Source organism: Salmo trutta, chromosome 34 (genome assembly GCF_901001165.1).
Source record: "Salmo trutta chromosome 34, fSalTru1.1, whole genome shotgun sequence".
Lineage (NCBI taxonomy): Eukaryota > Metazoa > Chordata > Actinopteri > Salmoniformes > Salmonidae > Salmo > Salmo trutta.
This window is the reverse complement of record NC_042990.1, coordinates 8,418,875-8,437,717: the sequence shown is the minus strand read 5'-3', so window position 1 is coordinate 8,437,717 and position 18,843 is coordinate 8,418,875. Positions and strand designations below refer to the sequence as shown.

At 42.0% G+C, this 18,843-nt stretch overlaps 1 protein-coding gene across 3 annotated transcripts; it reads right to left on the bottom strand.

Annotated features, from left to right (window-relative positions):
* Window positions 1–5,927: 5,927 nt before the first annotated feature.
* LOC115173464 (C-type lectin domain family 4 member F) lies at window positions 5,928–15,925 on the bottom strand. 3 transcript variants are annotated; one of them, XM_029731541.1, is made up of 8 exons: window positions 15,813–15,925; window positions 11,884–11,970; window positions 8,778–8,900; window positions 8,332–8,427; window positions 8,142–8,216; window positions 7,076–7,239; window positions 6,833–6,960; window positions 5,928–6,733 (listed from the first exon to the last, which is right to left on the bottom strand). In XM_029731541.1, exons 1-8 carry the CDS (start codon window positions 15,880–15,882, stop codon window positions 6,565–6,567), a joined length of 912 nt encoding a protein of 303 aa, XP_029587401.1. In that variant the 5' UTR covers window positions 15,883–15,925; the 3' UTR covers window positions 5,928–6,564. The 3 variants fall into 3 exon arrangements, with proteins under 3 accessions (XP_029587401.1, XP_029587404.1, XP_029587402.1); XM_029731544.1 differs by having other exon boundaries at window positions 8,356–8,427; XM_029731542.1 differs by having other exon boundaries at window positions 11,884–11,964.
* Window positions 15,926–18,843: the final 2,918 nt, after the last annotated feature.

Sequence of the window (18,843 nt, the reverse complement as noted above, 5' to 3'; positions counted from 1 at the left end):
CATTTGTTTTTGTTCAGCAGTGTATTTATTATAAAGACTTGTCTTACCTACAGTAGTTCAGGGGCTAGAAAAAGTAGAGATGCCAGAGTGCCTACTGTACACTTCTCTAGTGGTGTATTATGAGTATTCAAAAGGTAGATAATAAATAATTGTCATTTGACACAAAGCTTTAAAGTTTTTGTATTAAAGGGATTTATTAGTGTCCCCATACCCTCCATTTACATGCTGCTTTACAGTAGAGATCACTATTCATTATTAGATTACCAAGATGGTGAAATGGAGCCTCATACATGGTCAGTGGCGAATTTAGCAGTTAAATAACTTTTTTGTTGATGCATGCCAGCTAAGCCAGTACACAACACAACTTGCACTATAACAGTGGCAAATAAACTGTTAGTGCCTACATAAAGCTGTCCCAACACCTTATCACTGCTACACCTGGCTATCAGCGGAGCCTTGTCTGGCAGTGAAACAGTTCATTCAGCCTCATTTACTGCCTTTTAAAAAAGACATAGCTGATATGGCTGACTTGCTTCAACAAATGTGGTTTCTACTGATAATTGAGATGTACAAACTATGGCATAAGGGGACGACGAGCGAATAAGAAACAATCGGTAATTTAGATTAAGACATTAAGGAGCGAGCTAGGACAGACGAAGTCCGTTCGGAAAGTATTCAGACCCATTTCCTTTTTCCACATTTTCTTTCGTTACAGTCGTATTCTAAAATGGATTCAATTTTTTTATATCGGTCTATACACAATACCCCATAATTACAAAGCGAAAACTGGTTTTCGAAATTTTGAAAAAACCCAGAAAGACACTTTGCTATGAGACTTGAAAAATGAGCTTAGGTGCATCCTGTTTCCATTGATCATCCTTGAGATGTTTTTACAACTTGATTGGAATCAACATATGGTAAATTCAATTGATTGGACATGATTTATAAAGGCACACACCTGTCTATATAAGGTCCCACAGTTGACATCAGAGCAAAAACCAAGCCATGAGGTCGAAGGAATTGTCCGTAGAGCTCCAAGACAAGATTATGATGATGCACAGATCTGGGGAAGGGTTCCAAAAAATGTCTGCAGCATTGAAGTTCCCCAGGAAGACAGTGGCCTCCATCACTCTTAAATGGAAGAAGTTTAGAACCACCAAGACTCTTGCTAGAGCTGGCCGCCCGGCCAAACTGGGCAATCAGGGGAGAAGGGCCTTGGTCAGGGAGGTGACCAAGAACTCGATGATCACTCTGACACAGCTCCAGAGTTCCTCTGTGGAGATGGGAGAACCTTCCAGAAGGTCAACCAACTCTGCAGCACTACACCAATCAGGCCTTTATGGTAGAGTGGCCAGATGGAAGCCACTCCTCAGTAAAAGGCACATGACAGCCCGCTTGGAGTTTCCCAAAAGACACCTAAAGGACTCAGACCATGAGAAACAAGATTCTCTGGTCTGATGAAACCAAGATTGAACTATTTGGCCTGAATGCCAAGCGTCACATCTGGAGGAAACCTGGCACCATCCCTATGGTGAAGCATGGTGGTGGCAGCATCATGCTGTGGGGATGTTTTTCAGGGGCAGGGACTGGGAGACCAGTCAGGATTGAGGAAAAGATGAATGGAACAAAGTACAGAGAGATCCTTGATGAAAACCTGCTCCAGAGCCCTCAGGACCTCAGACTGGTGTGAAGGTTCAACAGGACAACAACCCCAAACACACAGCCAAGACAACACAGGAGTGGCTTCGGGACAAATCTGAATGTTGTTGAGTGGCCCAGCCAGAGCCTGGACTTGAACCCAATCAAACATCTCCGGATAGACTTTAAAATAGCTGTGCAGCATTGCTCCCCATCCAACCTGACAGAGCTTGAGGATCTGCAGAGAAGAATGGGAGAAACTCCTCAAATACAGGTGTGCCAAGCGTGTAGCGTCATACCGAAGACTCGAGGCTGTAATTGATGCCAAAGGTACTTCAAAGTACTGAGTTAAGGGTCTGAATACTTATGTAAATGTCATATTTCAGTTTCTTCATAAAGTTGAAAAGAATACTAAAAACCTGTTTTTTGCTTTGTCATTATGGGGTATTGTGTGCAGAATGATGAAAAAAACGATTTGCTCCATTTTAGAAAAAGGCTGTAAGGTAACAAATGTGGAAAAAGGTCAAGGGGTCTGAATACTTTCCAAATGCAATGGAACTATTTGTTCAGCATTTTTTAAATGTACAGCGACAGAATTCAGAACATGGGCCGTTCTTACAGTATTCTCCTTTAAGACAGTCTATAGACTACATGTGCATCACCAAGTCAGAATATTAGGCAAAGTTATAGACCAAATTATTAGGGTTAGGCACGTGGGCTACTAACAGCTAACTAACACAACATACACTTATTACTTTCTTAGCTACAATTTACATATCTCCCTGGTATATTACATCATTTATGCAGCAGCATACAGTATATTTTTGGACTCACCTTGTTGTGCTACTGTTACAATGAGTGAAGGGGTGGGAACCCAAGAGCGGACTCAGAAGAGTTAGATGGGATGAATGCCCAATCCAGGGTAGCTCAGATGAGTTGCAAAAACCAGGAGTGTAGAGAGGTTGGAGTTGGCTGAGTAGAACAGGGGAACAGGTCCCGAGGGGAATCCAAGGTAATGGTGGTGAGTGATATCCAGAGCAAGGTGGTTGGTGGTGAGATGTGGAACAGGAGCCAGAGACAGAGCGGTAACTGCAAGGAGAGGACAAAAATGGTGTAAGGCAGGAAACCGAGCAAAGCAGCACAACATGATCTTAACAAAAGGCTAGAGTGATAACTGACTGAGCAGAGATTATGATCTGGCAGAGTGGAAGTGGCAGGGATGAGTATATGTAGAGGTCTTGATTTATGGGATGATTTGCAGCAGGTCGGGATCTGCTCTGACTCCAGCACACCTGTCTCCAACCACACAGTCACACCAAGGGAGAGAGAGAGTGTATACAGGGGGAGAACTGAAGGTTAGGAAGACACCAGATGAACACCAGAGGACGTAGTGGGCGCGGATGTGACAGCTACAGTATGCTCACATGAACAAGAACGTTGGGCGGCGGTCCTTTGTGGTCAAATTTTGTCATCAAACTTTGTCATCAAAGTCTGCCATTCTCTGTATTTATGGTGCTTTCAAGGCAACTGTGAACTCTGAAAAAAACAAGGTTGAATCATGACGTCAGTGATCTTCAGGTCGGAGCCCTAGAAAGAGGCCGAGTTCCCGACTTGCAATTCTGAGTTGGATGACCGTTTAAAGCTTATCTTCCCAGTCGGAGCTAGTTTTTTCCCAGTTCTCTTGAACTCACTGAAGTCTGAGATTTTCCAGTTCCTAGTTTCCCGTTGTTCTGAGTGTGGCAGAAGTCATGCTTGGGGCCAACGATGCAGAAGGACCAATTGATGGTCTGGTAGGCACTCAACCGGCGTGGAACCACAGGGTTCCCAGGCGATGACATCCTGGCCCCCAGATGATGATTTTCCTGCTCGACCATAAGATGGTGGGGTTGTGATGTTGGAGCCACGGGAGGCAGAGGATTACCTTGTGTACGGGTGCGGTGGTAATGAAGAAGGGAAGGCTTTCCTGGTGCATGGGTCCCATGGTGAGTGGTGCGGTGATGTGCGTAATTGTGCCGGATCCCAGTGGTCGCTTATCCAGGGGGCCGCCCCTGTGGTCTAGTGGACCCCAGGTTAGGGCGTACCGGACACCGCTGAAGAGCCATAAACAGCTCCTCCTCTCTCCCAGACGGCCATAGCCGTAGCCCACTCCAACGACCGTACGGTCAGCAGGAAAATGACCGTGGCAACGATTTACAAAGTGATGACACTTGGTGATAATTAATTTATCATATATTTAATCATTAGTTGGAAAACAGGGAAATGAAGATGTTCACACTTTACTAACATGAACAACAGATAGAGCAGCACAGAGGTCAGCACAAATTAGGAAGTTATCTCTGCAGACATCAAACATCTTAACCATATGTGCGGGGAGAAAAATATGAGAACATTCACAAAAGAACATTGGTCCCCCAATTCTACAGTATGTCACCTCTGAGATGGGGCAGTATCAAAAACCTGTGTGTTGGTGCTGTACAAGTCCAATATACTGAATAATGTAAAACCAAATAATAACTCACACATAAATTCTTATGAGTTGCATGTGAGGTATATACAGTACCAGTCAAAAGTTCGGATACAACTACTCATTCAAGGGTTTTTCTTTATTTGTACTATTGTCTACATTGTAGAATAATAGTGAAGACACCAAAACTATGAAATAATCAAAAAAGTGTAAAATATATATATATATATGTCGCTGCACAGCTATTTTCAGGTCTCTGAGGAGATGTTCGATCGGGTTCAAGTCCTGGCTCTGGCTGGGACACTCAAGGACATTCAAAGACTTGTCCTGAAGCCACTCCTGCATTGTCTTGGCTGTGAACTTAAGGTCATTGTCCTGTTGGAAGGGGAGCCTTCGACCCAGGTCTGGAGCAGGTTTTCATCAAGGATCTCTCTGTACTTTGCTCTGTTCATCTTTTCCTCGATCCTGACTAGTCTCCGAGTCCCTGCCGCTGAAAAACTTCCCCAAAGCATAATGCTGCCAATCTTGTTTCTCATGGTCTGAGAGTCCTTTAAATGCCTTTTGGCAAACTCCAAGCGGGCTGTCATGTGCCTTTTACTGAGGAGTGGCTTCCGTCTGGCCACTCTACCATAAAGGCCTGATTGGTGGAGTGCTGCAGAGTTGGTTGTCCTTCTGGAAGGTTCTCCCATCGTCACAGAGGAACTCTGGAGCTGTGTCAGAGTGACGAGCAGGTTCTTGGTCACCTCCCTGACCAAGGTCCTTCTCCCCGATTGCTCAGTTTGGCCGGGCGGCCAGCTCTAGAAAGAGTCTTAGTGGTTCCAAACTTCTTCCATTTAAGAGTGATGGAGGTCACTGTATTCTTGGGGAATTTCAATGCTTCAGACATTTTTTTGGAAGCCTTCCCCAGATCTGTGCCTCGACACAATCCTGTCTCGGAGCTCTACAGACAATTCCTTCGACCTCATGGCTTGGTTTTTGCTCTGACATACACTGTCAACTGTGGGACCTTATATAGACAGGTGTGTGCCTTTCCAAATCGTCAAGGATGATCAATGGAAACAGGATGCACCTGAGCTCAATTTCGAGTCTCATAGCAAAGGGTCTTTCTGGGGGTTCAAAATGTGGAAAAAGGAATTGGGTCTGAATACTTTCCGAATGGACTACGTCTGTCCTAGCTCGCTCCTTAATGTCTTAATCTAAATTACCGATTGTTTCTTATTCACTCCTCGTCCCCTTATGCCATAGTTTGTACATCTCAATTGTCAGTAGAAACCACATTTGTTTAAGCAAGTCAGCCATATCAGCTTTGTTTTTTTAAAAGGCAGTAAATGAGGCTCCACTGATAGCCAGGTGTAGCAGTGATAAGGTGTTGGGACTCTGCTGTTGGGACAGCTTTATGTAGGCCCTAACAGTTTATTTGTCACCGTTATAGTGCTATTTATGTATTGTTTAGTGTTGTGGCTTTGCTGGCAAGCATCTAAAAAAATCTTAATCACATTAAGAGTTACATGCTAAATTCGCCACTGACCATGTATGAGGCACCATTTCACCATCTTGGTAATCTAATAATGAATAGTGATCTCTACTGTAAAGCAGCATGTAAATGGTGGGTATGGGGACACTAATAAATCCCTTTAATACACCAACTTTAAAGCTTTGTGTCAAACCTCAAATGACAATTATTTATTATCTACCTTTTGAATACTCATAATACACCACTAGAGAAGTGTACAGTAGGCATTCTGGCATCTCTACTTTTTCTAGCCCCTGAACTACAGTAGGTAAGACGAGTCTTTATAATAAATACACTGCTGAACAAAAAAACGATTTTTGCTTTTGACACTTTATTAATTCAATGGTTTCCTGATGTTTGGATATACACACAATATTTTTTTCTCAAATGACTAGTCAAGAGACAACACTGATAATCAGAAATATACATGTACAAAACACACTGAGGATTATGTACAGGTGTAGGATCTTCATTTTATCTCTCGTTGCTGAGAATTTTCCTGCACCGCAAAATGCAGTTATGCTTCATGATTTACATAAATTAAATGTTAAACCCACACACTTAATACTGCACTTTTCATGTAGCCTAAATTTGGCCAGGTAACAGCTTAACCACCAATCAAGCAACATTTGATTGAAGGACTAAAGTTCAAATCCTGTTGCTGTAACAATACTGGGAAAATGAAGATCCAACACCTGTAGCCTACTGAGAAGTGAAGAGGCGTGAACTGAATATATCTGACATGTTTTTCATTAGACTCAGTTGGAGATTTGGTTTGTTTTACACCATAACATTTGTTTTACAAATAAAGATGTGAATATCAGCAATAATCTACTGTAAGCCAGTCACAATACAGTTTCTCCTCACTTCTTTTTATCAATGCCAGCAAAAAATACTTGTTGTTCAGAGACATATTTAAGGAACTTTTGAGTTTCTTAAAGATACTGTTTCACAAGGGGGATTTTGTCTCACATACTCTTCTTTGAGGCTTATTACAGTTAGCATCCAACCAACTCTTGCCGTCTTTAGTACCACCCGGTTCCCCCATTCTAGCACAGTCTTCACCGTCGGGATTTTCTCCTTTCCAGTCATCAGGCTCCTGGTTACCAAGCCAGAAGCTATGGAGTGAAGGATGATAATACATAAGAGGTATGATCATAATACGTTTTCATCTAGGGTGATTGTATTATGATATTGATTTGAACATGCATTCAAACCTTGTGCTTAGAGATGAACCATCCACCCATAACCACTCGTTCTCTTTTATACTGTCCGTCAGCCCAATCCAGAACTTCTCTTCAGGCTCCGTAATTATTTTTGTACCAGTTTTCTGATCTAAGAATTTCTTCCCCAGAAACATTGTTTGGAGAATTATGTCAAGATTGATTGTCATTTGTATGTTAGTAGAGGAAAGGAAAAATGTGCATCAAAACAACTGAGAGAATCAATAATAGTCATACCTGCTCCTCTAGGCTCCCTATGATGACAAGGTGTCCCCCCCTGGTGATACACTCATCCCGACTCTGAGCCCAGGTCAGTTCATCAGGGGAGAAGTAATAGCACTTCCCCCCATAATACTCCCAGTCTTTAGCACAGTTTCTAGGTTTAGGATAGTCTTTATTCCCTGTGGAGAGAATGAACAGAACCCATTGTCAGTGCCCCGTACACTACACTGATCTCTATGCCTACCTATAGTCAAATGCCTTTTGTTTTTATGTTACTGATGGTGTACAATCCATGTGGATATGAGACATACTGTATGACTCTCACAACTATTCAAGTATGCTATATTGTTGCATCAATGAATAAGGAGGAACTAAAACAAAAATAGACTGCCTCTGAAGTTGACAACTTGATTTGAAGTTGTTTTGAGTTTAACTCAGGATTGCTATCTGAAACAGGTTTTTATCTTGGGTCATAATACAACCTACTACATCTGAGTAAACACATTCCCTCGTAGTATAATCTCATCTGTGTTTGTAGGGCAAGAGGGGGCAGTTGTCTGCTTTCTCAATTCTTCATTTTGTTGCCAAACTGTTGTGAATAAAGATAATTATGTTTTTTCACAGGTTGAAGTTTATTGCCATGAATCCTGCCCTGAAGGCAGAACTGAGTGATTTCTGCTAGTTGGGCCACACAAAGATTATGAAAACAAAAGTGAGCTGTTTGGTCTTCATTTAAGGTTTGGGCTAGCAGTGTGTTTAAGATTAGTGTTAAGGTTAGGGTTAGGTTTAAAATCTGATTTTATGACTTTGTGGGTGTGCCAGCTGGCGACCATGCTGCAGACCTGCCACCAGGGCAAGATTCATGACAATAAATGCCAACCTGAATCATTTTCACAGCGTGACATAGGAATCCATACTTTTTGGAATTATCCAACACTGAGTGTTTTAGCAATAACAAAAGCTGCAATTTTTTCTAATATTATTTTATAAGGATGAAAATGTCACTGGATTCAATGGAAAGGCTGTATTAGTGGTAGACAATACAATTTAATTGGAGGGTCATATCTGTGTCAACACTCACCTGCACATTCCTTCTCCTGAAGATCTTTGATCTTGACTTGCAGTTCTTGAAGCTCTCTGGTTTTGATCATTAAAGCTAGTTGCCAAAAGATAACAGTTCTGACTCATGTTCCCTACATCCAGCTACATATAAACAACAGTTATATTAGAAAACCGATGTGAACATTTTCTTTGTGTGAACTTAAACTCACCTGATGTAAAAGCTTTTTCCAAACCTGTAAGATTTAGATCGTAAGCCGCTTGCAGAATTTGGAGCTCTGTGTTTTTGGTTGACAGGTTGCTGTTATCTGATTGCAAAAATACATACATTTTAAATTGTAGGAATCTGACCAACATTCTTCTGCATAATAATGTAATATTAGTTGATTGTGAAAAGTATTACAAATAAATATTAATTTTATTCACCAACATTTTTATACGGGATCTTGTATCAGTTACGTTGTTACAGAAATTAGACAATGACCTGGCATGAAACATTAATCCATTTGAAGAAGTACTGTGGGGATTTTCCAGCTCTTGTGCTAAAAATGTGCCTAGATATTTCTGTATTTTCATAGCTCTAGACAAGAGCCTCTATGAATCTGTCTCCGACAGAGTCTGCTTTAGACTAGCCACCTCCACTATCTAGGTCACTCACACAGGAACCGAAGTCCAATGACTGTCCCCATCAGAAGAAAACAGAGAGTCACCAGGACCACTTTGACAGGGTCACATCCACCTGCTCTGACCTTTGACCCCTCCTGAGAATCAGAGTCACCAGCTGAGGAGAGAGAGAGAATGAATTAAACTGACCTATAAGACTCGCTACTTCATTTTATTGTATGTTAGACATGAAGAAAACGTACACTGAGGGTGTTTCTCAAAATGCATACTGTGCTCAGAGCACACAAATTGGAACACGGGAGGTTCAGAGTATGATTCCAAATCAAAGTATGCAAAACGGAGCATGGAGGACACTTCTCAAATGCGTACTCCGTTTGTACATACTTTGAAGCATGCATCGATGCAAGCGTCAGAAAGTATACAATGAAATATGACGCAACCACATAACATTATTTTAACTGAAGCGAGAGAAAATACACTCCGGCTAAATCATTGAGTCGACAAACAATCCGTAGTGGGCAGAGAGGCGGTCGGGGTGTTGGGCGAAGGCCACAGTAGGGAAGATGGCGGAAAAGGAAATAAGGCAGGAAGTGGAGCATATTATGAATAAACATGGAGTGGGGGATTACACAGGCCTTCTGAAAGATCTGTTGCAGGAGAAAGACAGATAAAAAGGAGAGACATGGAAGATTTTTAGTGAACATTTAATGGAGGATCACACAGAACTTTTGGAAGAGCTTGAGGAGGAAATGGGACAGGAGGAGAGTGAGGATCAATTAAATGTGGCGGCAGGTGCAGTGATGACTGCTGCGTAGAAGATGAGTGTAGAGGGAAGTAGTGAGGTGAAGAAGGTGGGCGTCAAGTACAAAAACAGGGATACGTTCTTCAGTAGTTCAGAGATGGAACTTGAGAGTGAGGAAACTGCTGCGAAGATTGTCCCAAGGCTGATTTTGGCCCAGTGAGATTTATTTAACAAGGCAAGTCCGTTAAGAACAAATTCTTATTTACAATGACAGCCTACACCAGCTAAACCCTAACCAGGATGACACTGGGCCAATTGTGCGCCACCCTATGGGACTCCCGATCACAGCCTGTTGTGATACAGCCCGGAATTGAACCAGGGTCTGTAGTGACACCGCTAGCACTGTGATGCAGTGCCTTAAACCTCTGCGCCACTCGGGAGCCCCAAGGGAATGGATCCTTGTTGTTTGGTTGATCCATATGTGGTGTCAGGTTGGGTGGAGGAGAGGTTGGGGACTGTTGAGTTGGTGAAAGTAACTTGGAATGGACTCAATGATTTATTATGTTTCCTCCCCCCAGAGGGAGAGGGCGCTCTGGATTTCGAGATTAGGGACAAGAATTGTGCCGTGCTTTGCTCTCTGGAGTAGGGCTCCGTCGAAAGGAGTGATAACGGGTGTGGCATTAAGTTTTGAGGAGGAGCAGTTGAAATGGAAGATTCCCAGTGTCTGTGACACCCGCCACTTGATGAGACAGATACGGTGGGCAAACGGAGAAGACATCATCTCTCATGCTGAGTTTTGATGCAGAGTCGTTACCAAATAAGGTCAAGGTATGAAGTGTCAGTTATCACGTGAGAGTTTGTTACGAACATATTACTGTGTTTTAGCTGTAATATTTATGGGCATATTGCAGCAGTGTGTAGGAAGGACATGCCCAGATGTGAGAAGTGTGCAGGAGGGCATGAGACGAAGGAATGTGTGGTATCGGTGGAGAAAGTTGTGTGTGTTAGTTGTGAGGGTGATCATGGGGATGGAGATCGGAGGTGTCCGATGAGAGAAAGGCAGATTGAGGTTGCCAGGGTCAGAATAGAACAGAAAGTTGGAGTCCAGGCTCTGTCACAGCCGGCCGCACCCAGGAGGCCCATGTGGCGGCGCACAATTGGCCCTGCGTCGTCCGGGTTAGGGAGGGTTTGGCCGGCAGGGATATCCTTGTCTCAACGCGCACTAGCGACTCCTGTGGCGGGCTCCTGTGGCGCACGCTGACCAGGACTCAAGGTGTATTGTGTTTCCTCTGAGACATTTGTGCGGCTGGCTTCCGGGTTGGATGGGCAGTGTGTCAAGAAGCAGTGTGGCTTGGTTGGGTTTTGGAGGACGCATGGCTCTCGACCGTCACCTCTCCCGAGTCCGTACGGGAGTTGCAGCGATGAGACAAGACTGTAACTACTATCAGTTGGATACCGCGAAATTGGGGAGAAAGAAAGGGGAACAAAAATAAAACAGAAAGTGTTGTATGCCTAAGCAGTGAAGAGTGGTAGAGTTAGATGGGTACAGTGTGAGAGTATTCCTGTGAGTAGGCGGAGATCAAGAGTGATGGGAAGAATAGGTGCGTCAGTACGGTGGGCTTTTTAGCATTTATAGCCATGGTTGTTAATTGTACCGCAGAAATGAATCGAATGTCACAGAATAGTTGTAGTGGCAGTGGCAGAGAAGTACCTGGGATTGCTCACCTGCTCTTTCTATGACAGACTGACCAGGTGAAAGCTAAGATCCCTTATTGCTGTCGCTTGTTAAATCCACCAATCAGTGTAGGTGAAGGGGAGGTGACAGGTTAAAGAAGGATTTTTAAGCCTTGAGACATTTGAGACATGGATTGTGTATGTGTGCCATTCAGAGGGTGACTGGGCAAGACAAAATATTGAAGTGCCTTTGAACGGGGTATGGTAGTAGGTGCCAGGCGCACCGGTTTGAGTGTGTCAAGAACGGAAACAATGCTCAGTTTTTCAAGCTCAACAGTTTCTTGAGTGTATCGAGAATGGCCCACCACCCAAAGGACATCCAGCCAACTTGACACTACATTGGAGTCAACATGGGCCAGCATCCCTGTGGACGTTTTGACACCTTGTAGAGTCAATGTACCGACAAATTGAGGCAGTTCTGATGGCAAAAGGGGGTGCACCTCAATATTAGGAAGGTGTTCCTCATGTTTTGTACACAGTGTATGACTCGTAGGAACAAGGTTTTTGACAAATGCTCAATTAGAATCTGTTCATCTTGTAAACCTTTTCTTCACCCATATGTAGGAAAGTTCATTGTTTTGCCTAGCTTGCACTTTGCACTGACTTCATCTGACCCACACAATCCCGCGCACATTCACCCACCCACACACACACACACACATACCATTAGTGTCGGTAGATTGTTGGTTGCGTCCGTCTTTGGGAATTGAGATTTCAGAGTACGTGGCGTCATTCACTGTGGATGCTGTTGCTGGAATGCAACCATGAAAGTGTGAGCACAAGACAAAACTCTCTTCACATTGGCTGTTCCTGAACCAGCATTTTTAACACTCAGTTTATTCGTTTTTGTTTTTAGCACCTTGGTCCTGTTTTCACAAGAATGCGGTATAATTCTGTACAAACTCAAAACAGATCATGAAAAAGGCTGTCGTTTCAAAACTTTAAGCACATTTTCAATTGACTAAGTATAACACACAAAATCACACAGTAACCTTTTCACCAAACCTGATCACTGTTTCATCTAGAAATACCTTTCATATAAAGTCATTGCCTTTTCACAATGCAATCCTCACAATACTTTTCATATGATTCTCTTTTCATTTGTTTAAATACATTTGACCATCACTTCATCCAACTGCTCTTAATGGCTGACCACTTAACCGTTTGGTAAACCTATGAATTTTAAACTGGTTTGTCCACTAACAATGGATTTTGAGAACTACAGAAATAAAATGTGTGTTTGTAAAGTATAAACATCTAAATGACATGTATGATGCATGATAATCATACATAATGGACTACTAGTTGTTGCTACCGTAAATTCCTATAAGCCGCAACTTTTTTCCCAGCTTTGAACCTCGCGGCTAATATATGGATTTTACCCGCTTTCAATTTTTTTTCTCCAAAAAAAACACATTCTGTGACGTGCTCAGTTTTTTGGCGGCATGAAGCTTTCATTAGACCAATGAAATTGCCGAACGGGTTAAGGTCAAACAACTTTTTGGTTTACTGTTTAGATTAAATCGAGCGCTCTCAAACTTCCCATCATTCTGATTACGGTAGTCATTTTGTCACCCTCATCATGGCAAAGACATGGAGAAATGCATATGATGCAGCTTTCAAGATGAAGGCGATTGATCTGGCTGTTGGAAAAGGAAATAGAGCTGCTGCACGGGAGCTTGGTCTTAATGAGTCGATGATAAGACGTTGGAAACAGCAGCGTGAGGAATTGACTCAGTGCAAAAAGACAACTAAAGCTTTTATTTTTTGTTACAAGCCGTGTTTCGTTAAAGCCTGTTTATTTTTGTTTCAAGCCGTGTTTCGTTAAAGCCTGTGTAAAGTTCATTTGTTTCAATGTACCGGTAGGCACCTGCGGCTTATAGACATGTGCGGCTTATTTATGTTTAAAATAATTGTTTTTTTTTAATTCAGTGGGTGTGGCTTATATTCAGGTGCGCTTAATAGTCCGGAAATTACGGTAATTGATTTCAATATGGAGCAGGAAAGACAGCAAGGGAGAGGTGGAAATCAAAGAGCTTGTGGACAAGGGGCTTGTTAGAGAGGTGGGCATGGGCCCCATCAAAGAGGTGGACATCAGAGAGAGGGAGGCAGACGGCAGGGAACTGTTGTGTCTAATAAAATCAGGGCCATCGTCGTTGAACGTGATAAACAGAGGCCTTACTATGGCAGAGGCTGATAGATTAGTTCACCCCAATCTGAAAAGGTCAATTTTCAATTTGATCCTGAGAATTTCACCAAGAAAACCGGTAAGTCTTAAGGATATGCACTATGCTTTACATTTACAGTAAATGACATATTGTAATGCATGTAAATTCACAAAACATGTTACTGTATTCTTCCAGTATGATCTATTGACAGTATACTCTGTTCTACCCTCAGAACCGACAGAAGACCCCATGGCCGTGGCCGTGTGCTGACCGACCAGAAGGAGTGGGCAGCGGTGGAAATGGTGAGGGCCAGGAATGACATACGTCTGTCCGAAATAAAGCAGGCCATTGAGGAGAACGATGACCCCTTTGCCAATGTGACATCCATCAGCCTACCAACAATGGCCCACCTTTTGAAGAGGCACCAGGTATCTATGAAACACATTTACCTGGTGCCTTTTGAGAGAAACAACGACCGGGTGAAACAACTGCAGGCCGAGTATGTTCAGGTACAGCACTATATACTGTATTACTGTTACATGACAATATCATATTGTAACTATACTGTAAAAAGAACTAACCAAAATATATTTTAGAGGGTGATGCTGCTGTGAACCATCACAAATATATATTTGTTGATGAAGTGGGCTTCAACCTGGCCAAATCTCAGCGCCGTGGGCGGAAACTCGTCGTGCAACCGTCCAAGTGCCTGGACAATGTGGGGGAAACTTCTCAATGTACGCAGCTATTTCTGAGGATGGTGTGGCAGGATATAGTACATTACTTGGATCCTACAACGCTGCACATCTCACTGTGTTTCTCAATGAAATTGAGCAGGCCTGTCAAGGTGAAGGGGTAACCTATGTCACTGAGTGTGACAATGTCAGGTTCCCCCCTGCAGAGGGGGTTCAGGCATGGTTTTGGGCCCATCCCCAATTCATGGCCCTATACTCTTCTTTGCTCAACCCTATTGAGGAATCTTTTTCAGCATGGAGGTGGAAGCTGTACGATCGCCATCCCTATGAGCGTGCCGCCCTACTTCTGGCCATGAATGAGGCATTCGACGACATCAATGCAGACCAATGTCAAGCTTAGATTAGCCATGTCAAAAGGTTTTTCCTGCGGTGCATGAATAATGAGGACATTCACTGTGTTGTGGATGAGAATTTATGGCCAAATGCTCAAGACAGGCTTCATGCAAACGACTGGGTGCTAAACCTTATGTTTTATTTTCATTCACTTAATTACTTAGTTTCATTTACATTTGCAATTATATCTAAAAAAAATAAAAAAAATAAATGCATTAATGATTGTAGAGGATGACTTCATTGACCACACCTTTGATTACACATTGAATAGATATTATGGAAATTGTAGCATTTGTCAATTTTGTTGGGTCATTTAAGTGTATTGCCTAACGTGAACTGTAATTTACAGTACTGTAGCATTTTACTTTCAGCACTTCTAAGGGCGATTTGAAACGCGTGTCTTGCTTTGTTTTCTATTGGATTAACTGGTAGATAAAACGACTAAATAGAAAATATATTATGGTGATTAAACCAATGTTCTCATTACATTTCACATTTCACAATAAACAGATTTTCAATCAATGGTTGTGTGGTGAGAGATGTTTACAATCCAAATTAATGCACAATGACGGTTGAGTGAAAGACTGACTTACAAGTGTGACCAGTTTAGTTGTACTAAGAGTTGTGAAAATGTACCAGATACTTGTGAAAATTTGACCAAAGTAACAATGTAAAACTGTAATGTAAAATAATCAGCACAGATCACTGATAAGGCATGAAGCGTACATGAAGTGTTGCATGCAAACCAGCTAACAAATATGTTTCCTGCAAACCCTTTGAATTGTAGTCTCTAAAATCTCTTTGTGATGCAAGTCATTTTTTGTCCTAGCGAACATGTTTTGACGTAGGGTATCAATATGTGTTGTCAAATAAAGTCAATGTAGTATAAATATAATTTTAAAGGGGCCATCTGGGGATTTTTTGGTAAACTGCTGAGGGATGGGGCTGGAGGAATGTAACCACTCAAGTTCATAGACGGCACTATGGGAGCGAGGACAGACCATCCATGACCATGAGATACAAATGATAGTTTTAACCATGATTTGAAGACATACAGTGTTTGTTTACAATTACATTGTATACGAACAATAGCATAAAACAACCTTACATTTGTTCTGATGGGGTAATACAGTTGAACTAAGCTGATGAGACGTTTATAAGTAATACTCTTCAAAAATCAACAGCTATATAGCATTCATTTAAAAAACGGATCCTAGATTGCCCCTTAAAGATTACGGATATATATATTGGCAGATAGAGGAAGCTTTATGTTGAACATTCTCCACACCCTGAGCATACAGCATGATTATAAAAATAGATTTTAGTTTAGTGCTTACCACCATCTTTTCCTTCAGTCCTTTGTTGCTTTTTGAACTTCACATCAGCGTGGACTATTCCTTCAGACATACTGATCTAAACACTCATACCAGACCCTTATTACATCAACTTAAATAGACACTTATTTTATATGATGGGGACTGAGGGAGGGACTATGTTGAAAAAAACAATTGTGCAATGACATGACTTCTCTTTTCTCTCTTTGCAGCATTCATTTTACTAATCAAATCCTTGGTTCCCTATAGAACCTTCAGATCTCATTATGATGAGAAATCAGGCCTGGGATAAGGCTTGAAAAACTGACTCGGTAACTGATTGGCAGTGTTTCAGGCTATTGTGGAATACTGTAGATGTACTTCCTCAATGAAGAAAGCTACCTCAAGCTACTTTCTAAGCTCTATCTCAGAGTCTGCTGGTGATCTGTCAAAATGTTGGAAAATAGTTAATGCACTGAAGCGTGGAAATTCCTCTCCTTCCCTGCCTAAGCAAGTTGTGTCAGACTTTCTTTAAAGATAAAATAATGGTTAAAAGCCTGGGCAAAAGACTTGCTGGCATGAATGACCCGTTCCTGAAGGAAATTGCAGAACGGCACAAAGTTCTGTAACCAATTTAAGGAAAATACATTGAAAGGGAAACGCGTAGCTCGCGTCGTGGATAAACTGTATATTGATAACCAGTTGTTCAAAGACAGACTACTCCATGGCTATTTTTTAAAAATTACAAAGTTCTCAGAGGAGGCAAATAAGGAAACACAGAATTGTAGCCTGGTTATGGATTGTAATAATAGAAAAGCTATTTTTTTGTTGTTGTATCTTCAAAAATAATGAATTGGACCACAAAAGCACTAATTCAACATGGTGGAGATAAAAACTCAGTAAACAGAAGGAACAGTATGTGTGGATGGATGGTGTGGTGTGTGTTTGTTGGTGTGGCGTTGAGTGAGAAAGGAAATGGTTGCATATCCCAGAACCAATGTATTGCTGTGAGCGGGTGTGTGAGAGAGCTTTCAATGTTGTTCAGATGAGGGATATACATTTTATAATGAATTATACATCTTATTTATTGTCCTTTCATTGTGGAACAACATTTATAAATAAATTATACATCTAATTTATTTATTGTCCTAACATGGGTCACAGAGACATTCAGAGAGGGGGCATATTATTGTGGCCATGGTGGCACACAATCAAAGGTCTGACTGCACAGAGATGCATGGGAATATGGTCAATACGGGGGACCATGTGGGTGTTTCAGGGGAAGGGGGTATATCTGACCATCATCTAGGACATGACAATGATTAACAAAATCTCCCCATTTCTGCCCATAGTTTTTGCACAGTTTTGCAGGCCTTCTCATACAGCTGCAACTGTATATGCAGTCGCAAATCAAGACCTTTCTTGAGTTGGGCTCTGGGATGGTGAAACTGTTGAGAATGTGAGTCTATGGTTGTTGTGGGGGGAAGGGGTTGAGTGTGTATGAGTGTGTGTATCCCACAACGGTTGCGAGGGAGTAAAAGAAGTTAGGGACGATATAAGATTACAGGATGATTCAAAATAATTGTTTGCTAATATAATAATTGCTTGCCATAATGTAATTTTGGTAATGGCGAGAGGTAAAAATCCTTTGCTTAAATTGCCTACATTACTACAAATATTAATAGCTAATTATGGAAAATAAGATAAACAGGATTTAAAATATATGGCTACATATAATACGAGGTGAGGGCGATGGAAATGCATTTCGCGGTTGATCTGCTTCTGTTCTGTGGGGAGCACACAGTGCCATTTTCAAAGGATGGATCCCGGTCTATCCGGGGCTATGGGATCTGGGGAGTCGGGGGTGTTCTGCTGGGCATTGGGATGACAAACCAACTCAGGATGAGGAGGGCTTTTAGCAGGTGGAATAGTGGGGACCAAATTGGAGGTTGACTTAGTAGCTATGCAAATATCATGGTACAGCTATATAGACACTCAATCATCATGTTACTTTTTAATGGTACGTTCACAAACATATATATTTTGATAAATAGAATTGAATGTTGTATCTCATTATGGTTAGTGGTGAAATAAGTATAGCCAGTTATAATTGTAATGGCTTAGCAGATAACAAAAGACGTATTTACCTGGTATAATGGCACAGGGCGAGACCCAGATGCAGATGGTTTGAGTCTCATATTTATTATAATCCAAGGGGCAGGCAAGAGAATGGTCATGAACAGGCAAAAGATGATAAACCAGGTCAGAGTCCAGGAGGTACAGAGTGGCAGGCAGGCAGTATGGTCAGGCAGGCAGTATGGTCAGGCAGGCAGTATGGTCAGGGCAGGCAGTATGGTCAGGGCAGGCAGTATGGTCAGGCAGGCGGGTTCAGAGTCAAAGCAGGCAAGGGTCAAAACCAGGAGGACTAGCAAAAGAAAGATAAGAAGAAGCAGGCACACCGAAAAACCCACTGGTTGACTTGACAAGACAAACTGGCAACATACAAACAGGGAACACCGGAGACTAATGGGGAAAACAGGTGACACCTGGAGGTGGGTGGAGACAATCACAAAGACAGGTGAAACAGATCAGGGTGTGACACCTGGCTAAAAGCGAAGGAATATAATATCTACTGTTTACAGGAAACTCATTCAACAATTTTAGATTAAGTTTTGTGGAAAAAGGACTGGGGGGATAAATAGAAATAAATATGTTATTGGACAAACAGATATGGCTTATTAACCTATACGGTCCAAATAATGATGATCCAAGCTTCTTTGAAAATATATATAAGAGTTGATCAACTCTACAAGCAGCACTAGACTCTTATTATGGTGGGGGATTTTAATACGGTCTTAAAAACCTCTATGGACCGTAAAGGAAATCACACTACAAACTATCACCCTCATGCAATTAAGGAAATCATGAATGTCAAGGATATTGGAATTAGTGGATATACCCTGCTTAAATACCCTGACCTTGTGAGATATACATGGCAGAGGCTAAATCAAGCTCGTCGTCTTGATTACTTTCTTATATCATTCTATCTGGCACC

Excerpts from the sequence above, each read along its gene's own strand:
- LOC115173464 (XM_029731541.1), bottom strand. The coding sequence starts at position 15,882 with ATGTCTGAAGGAATAGTCCACGCTGATGTGAAGTTCAAAAAGCAACAA. Across the intron at positions 11,971-15,812 it reads GACTGAAGGAAAAGATGGTG|CAACAGCATCCACAGTGAAT; the intron begins GTAAGCACTAAA and ends GTTGCATTCCAG. Across the intron at positions 6,734-6,832 it reads GGTTCATCTCTAAGCACAAG|CTTCTGGCTTGGTAACCAGG; the intron begins GTTTGAATGCAT and ends TTCACTCCATAG.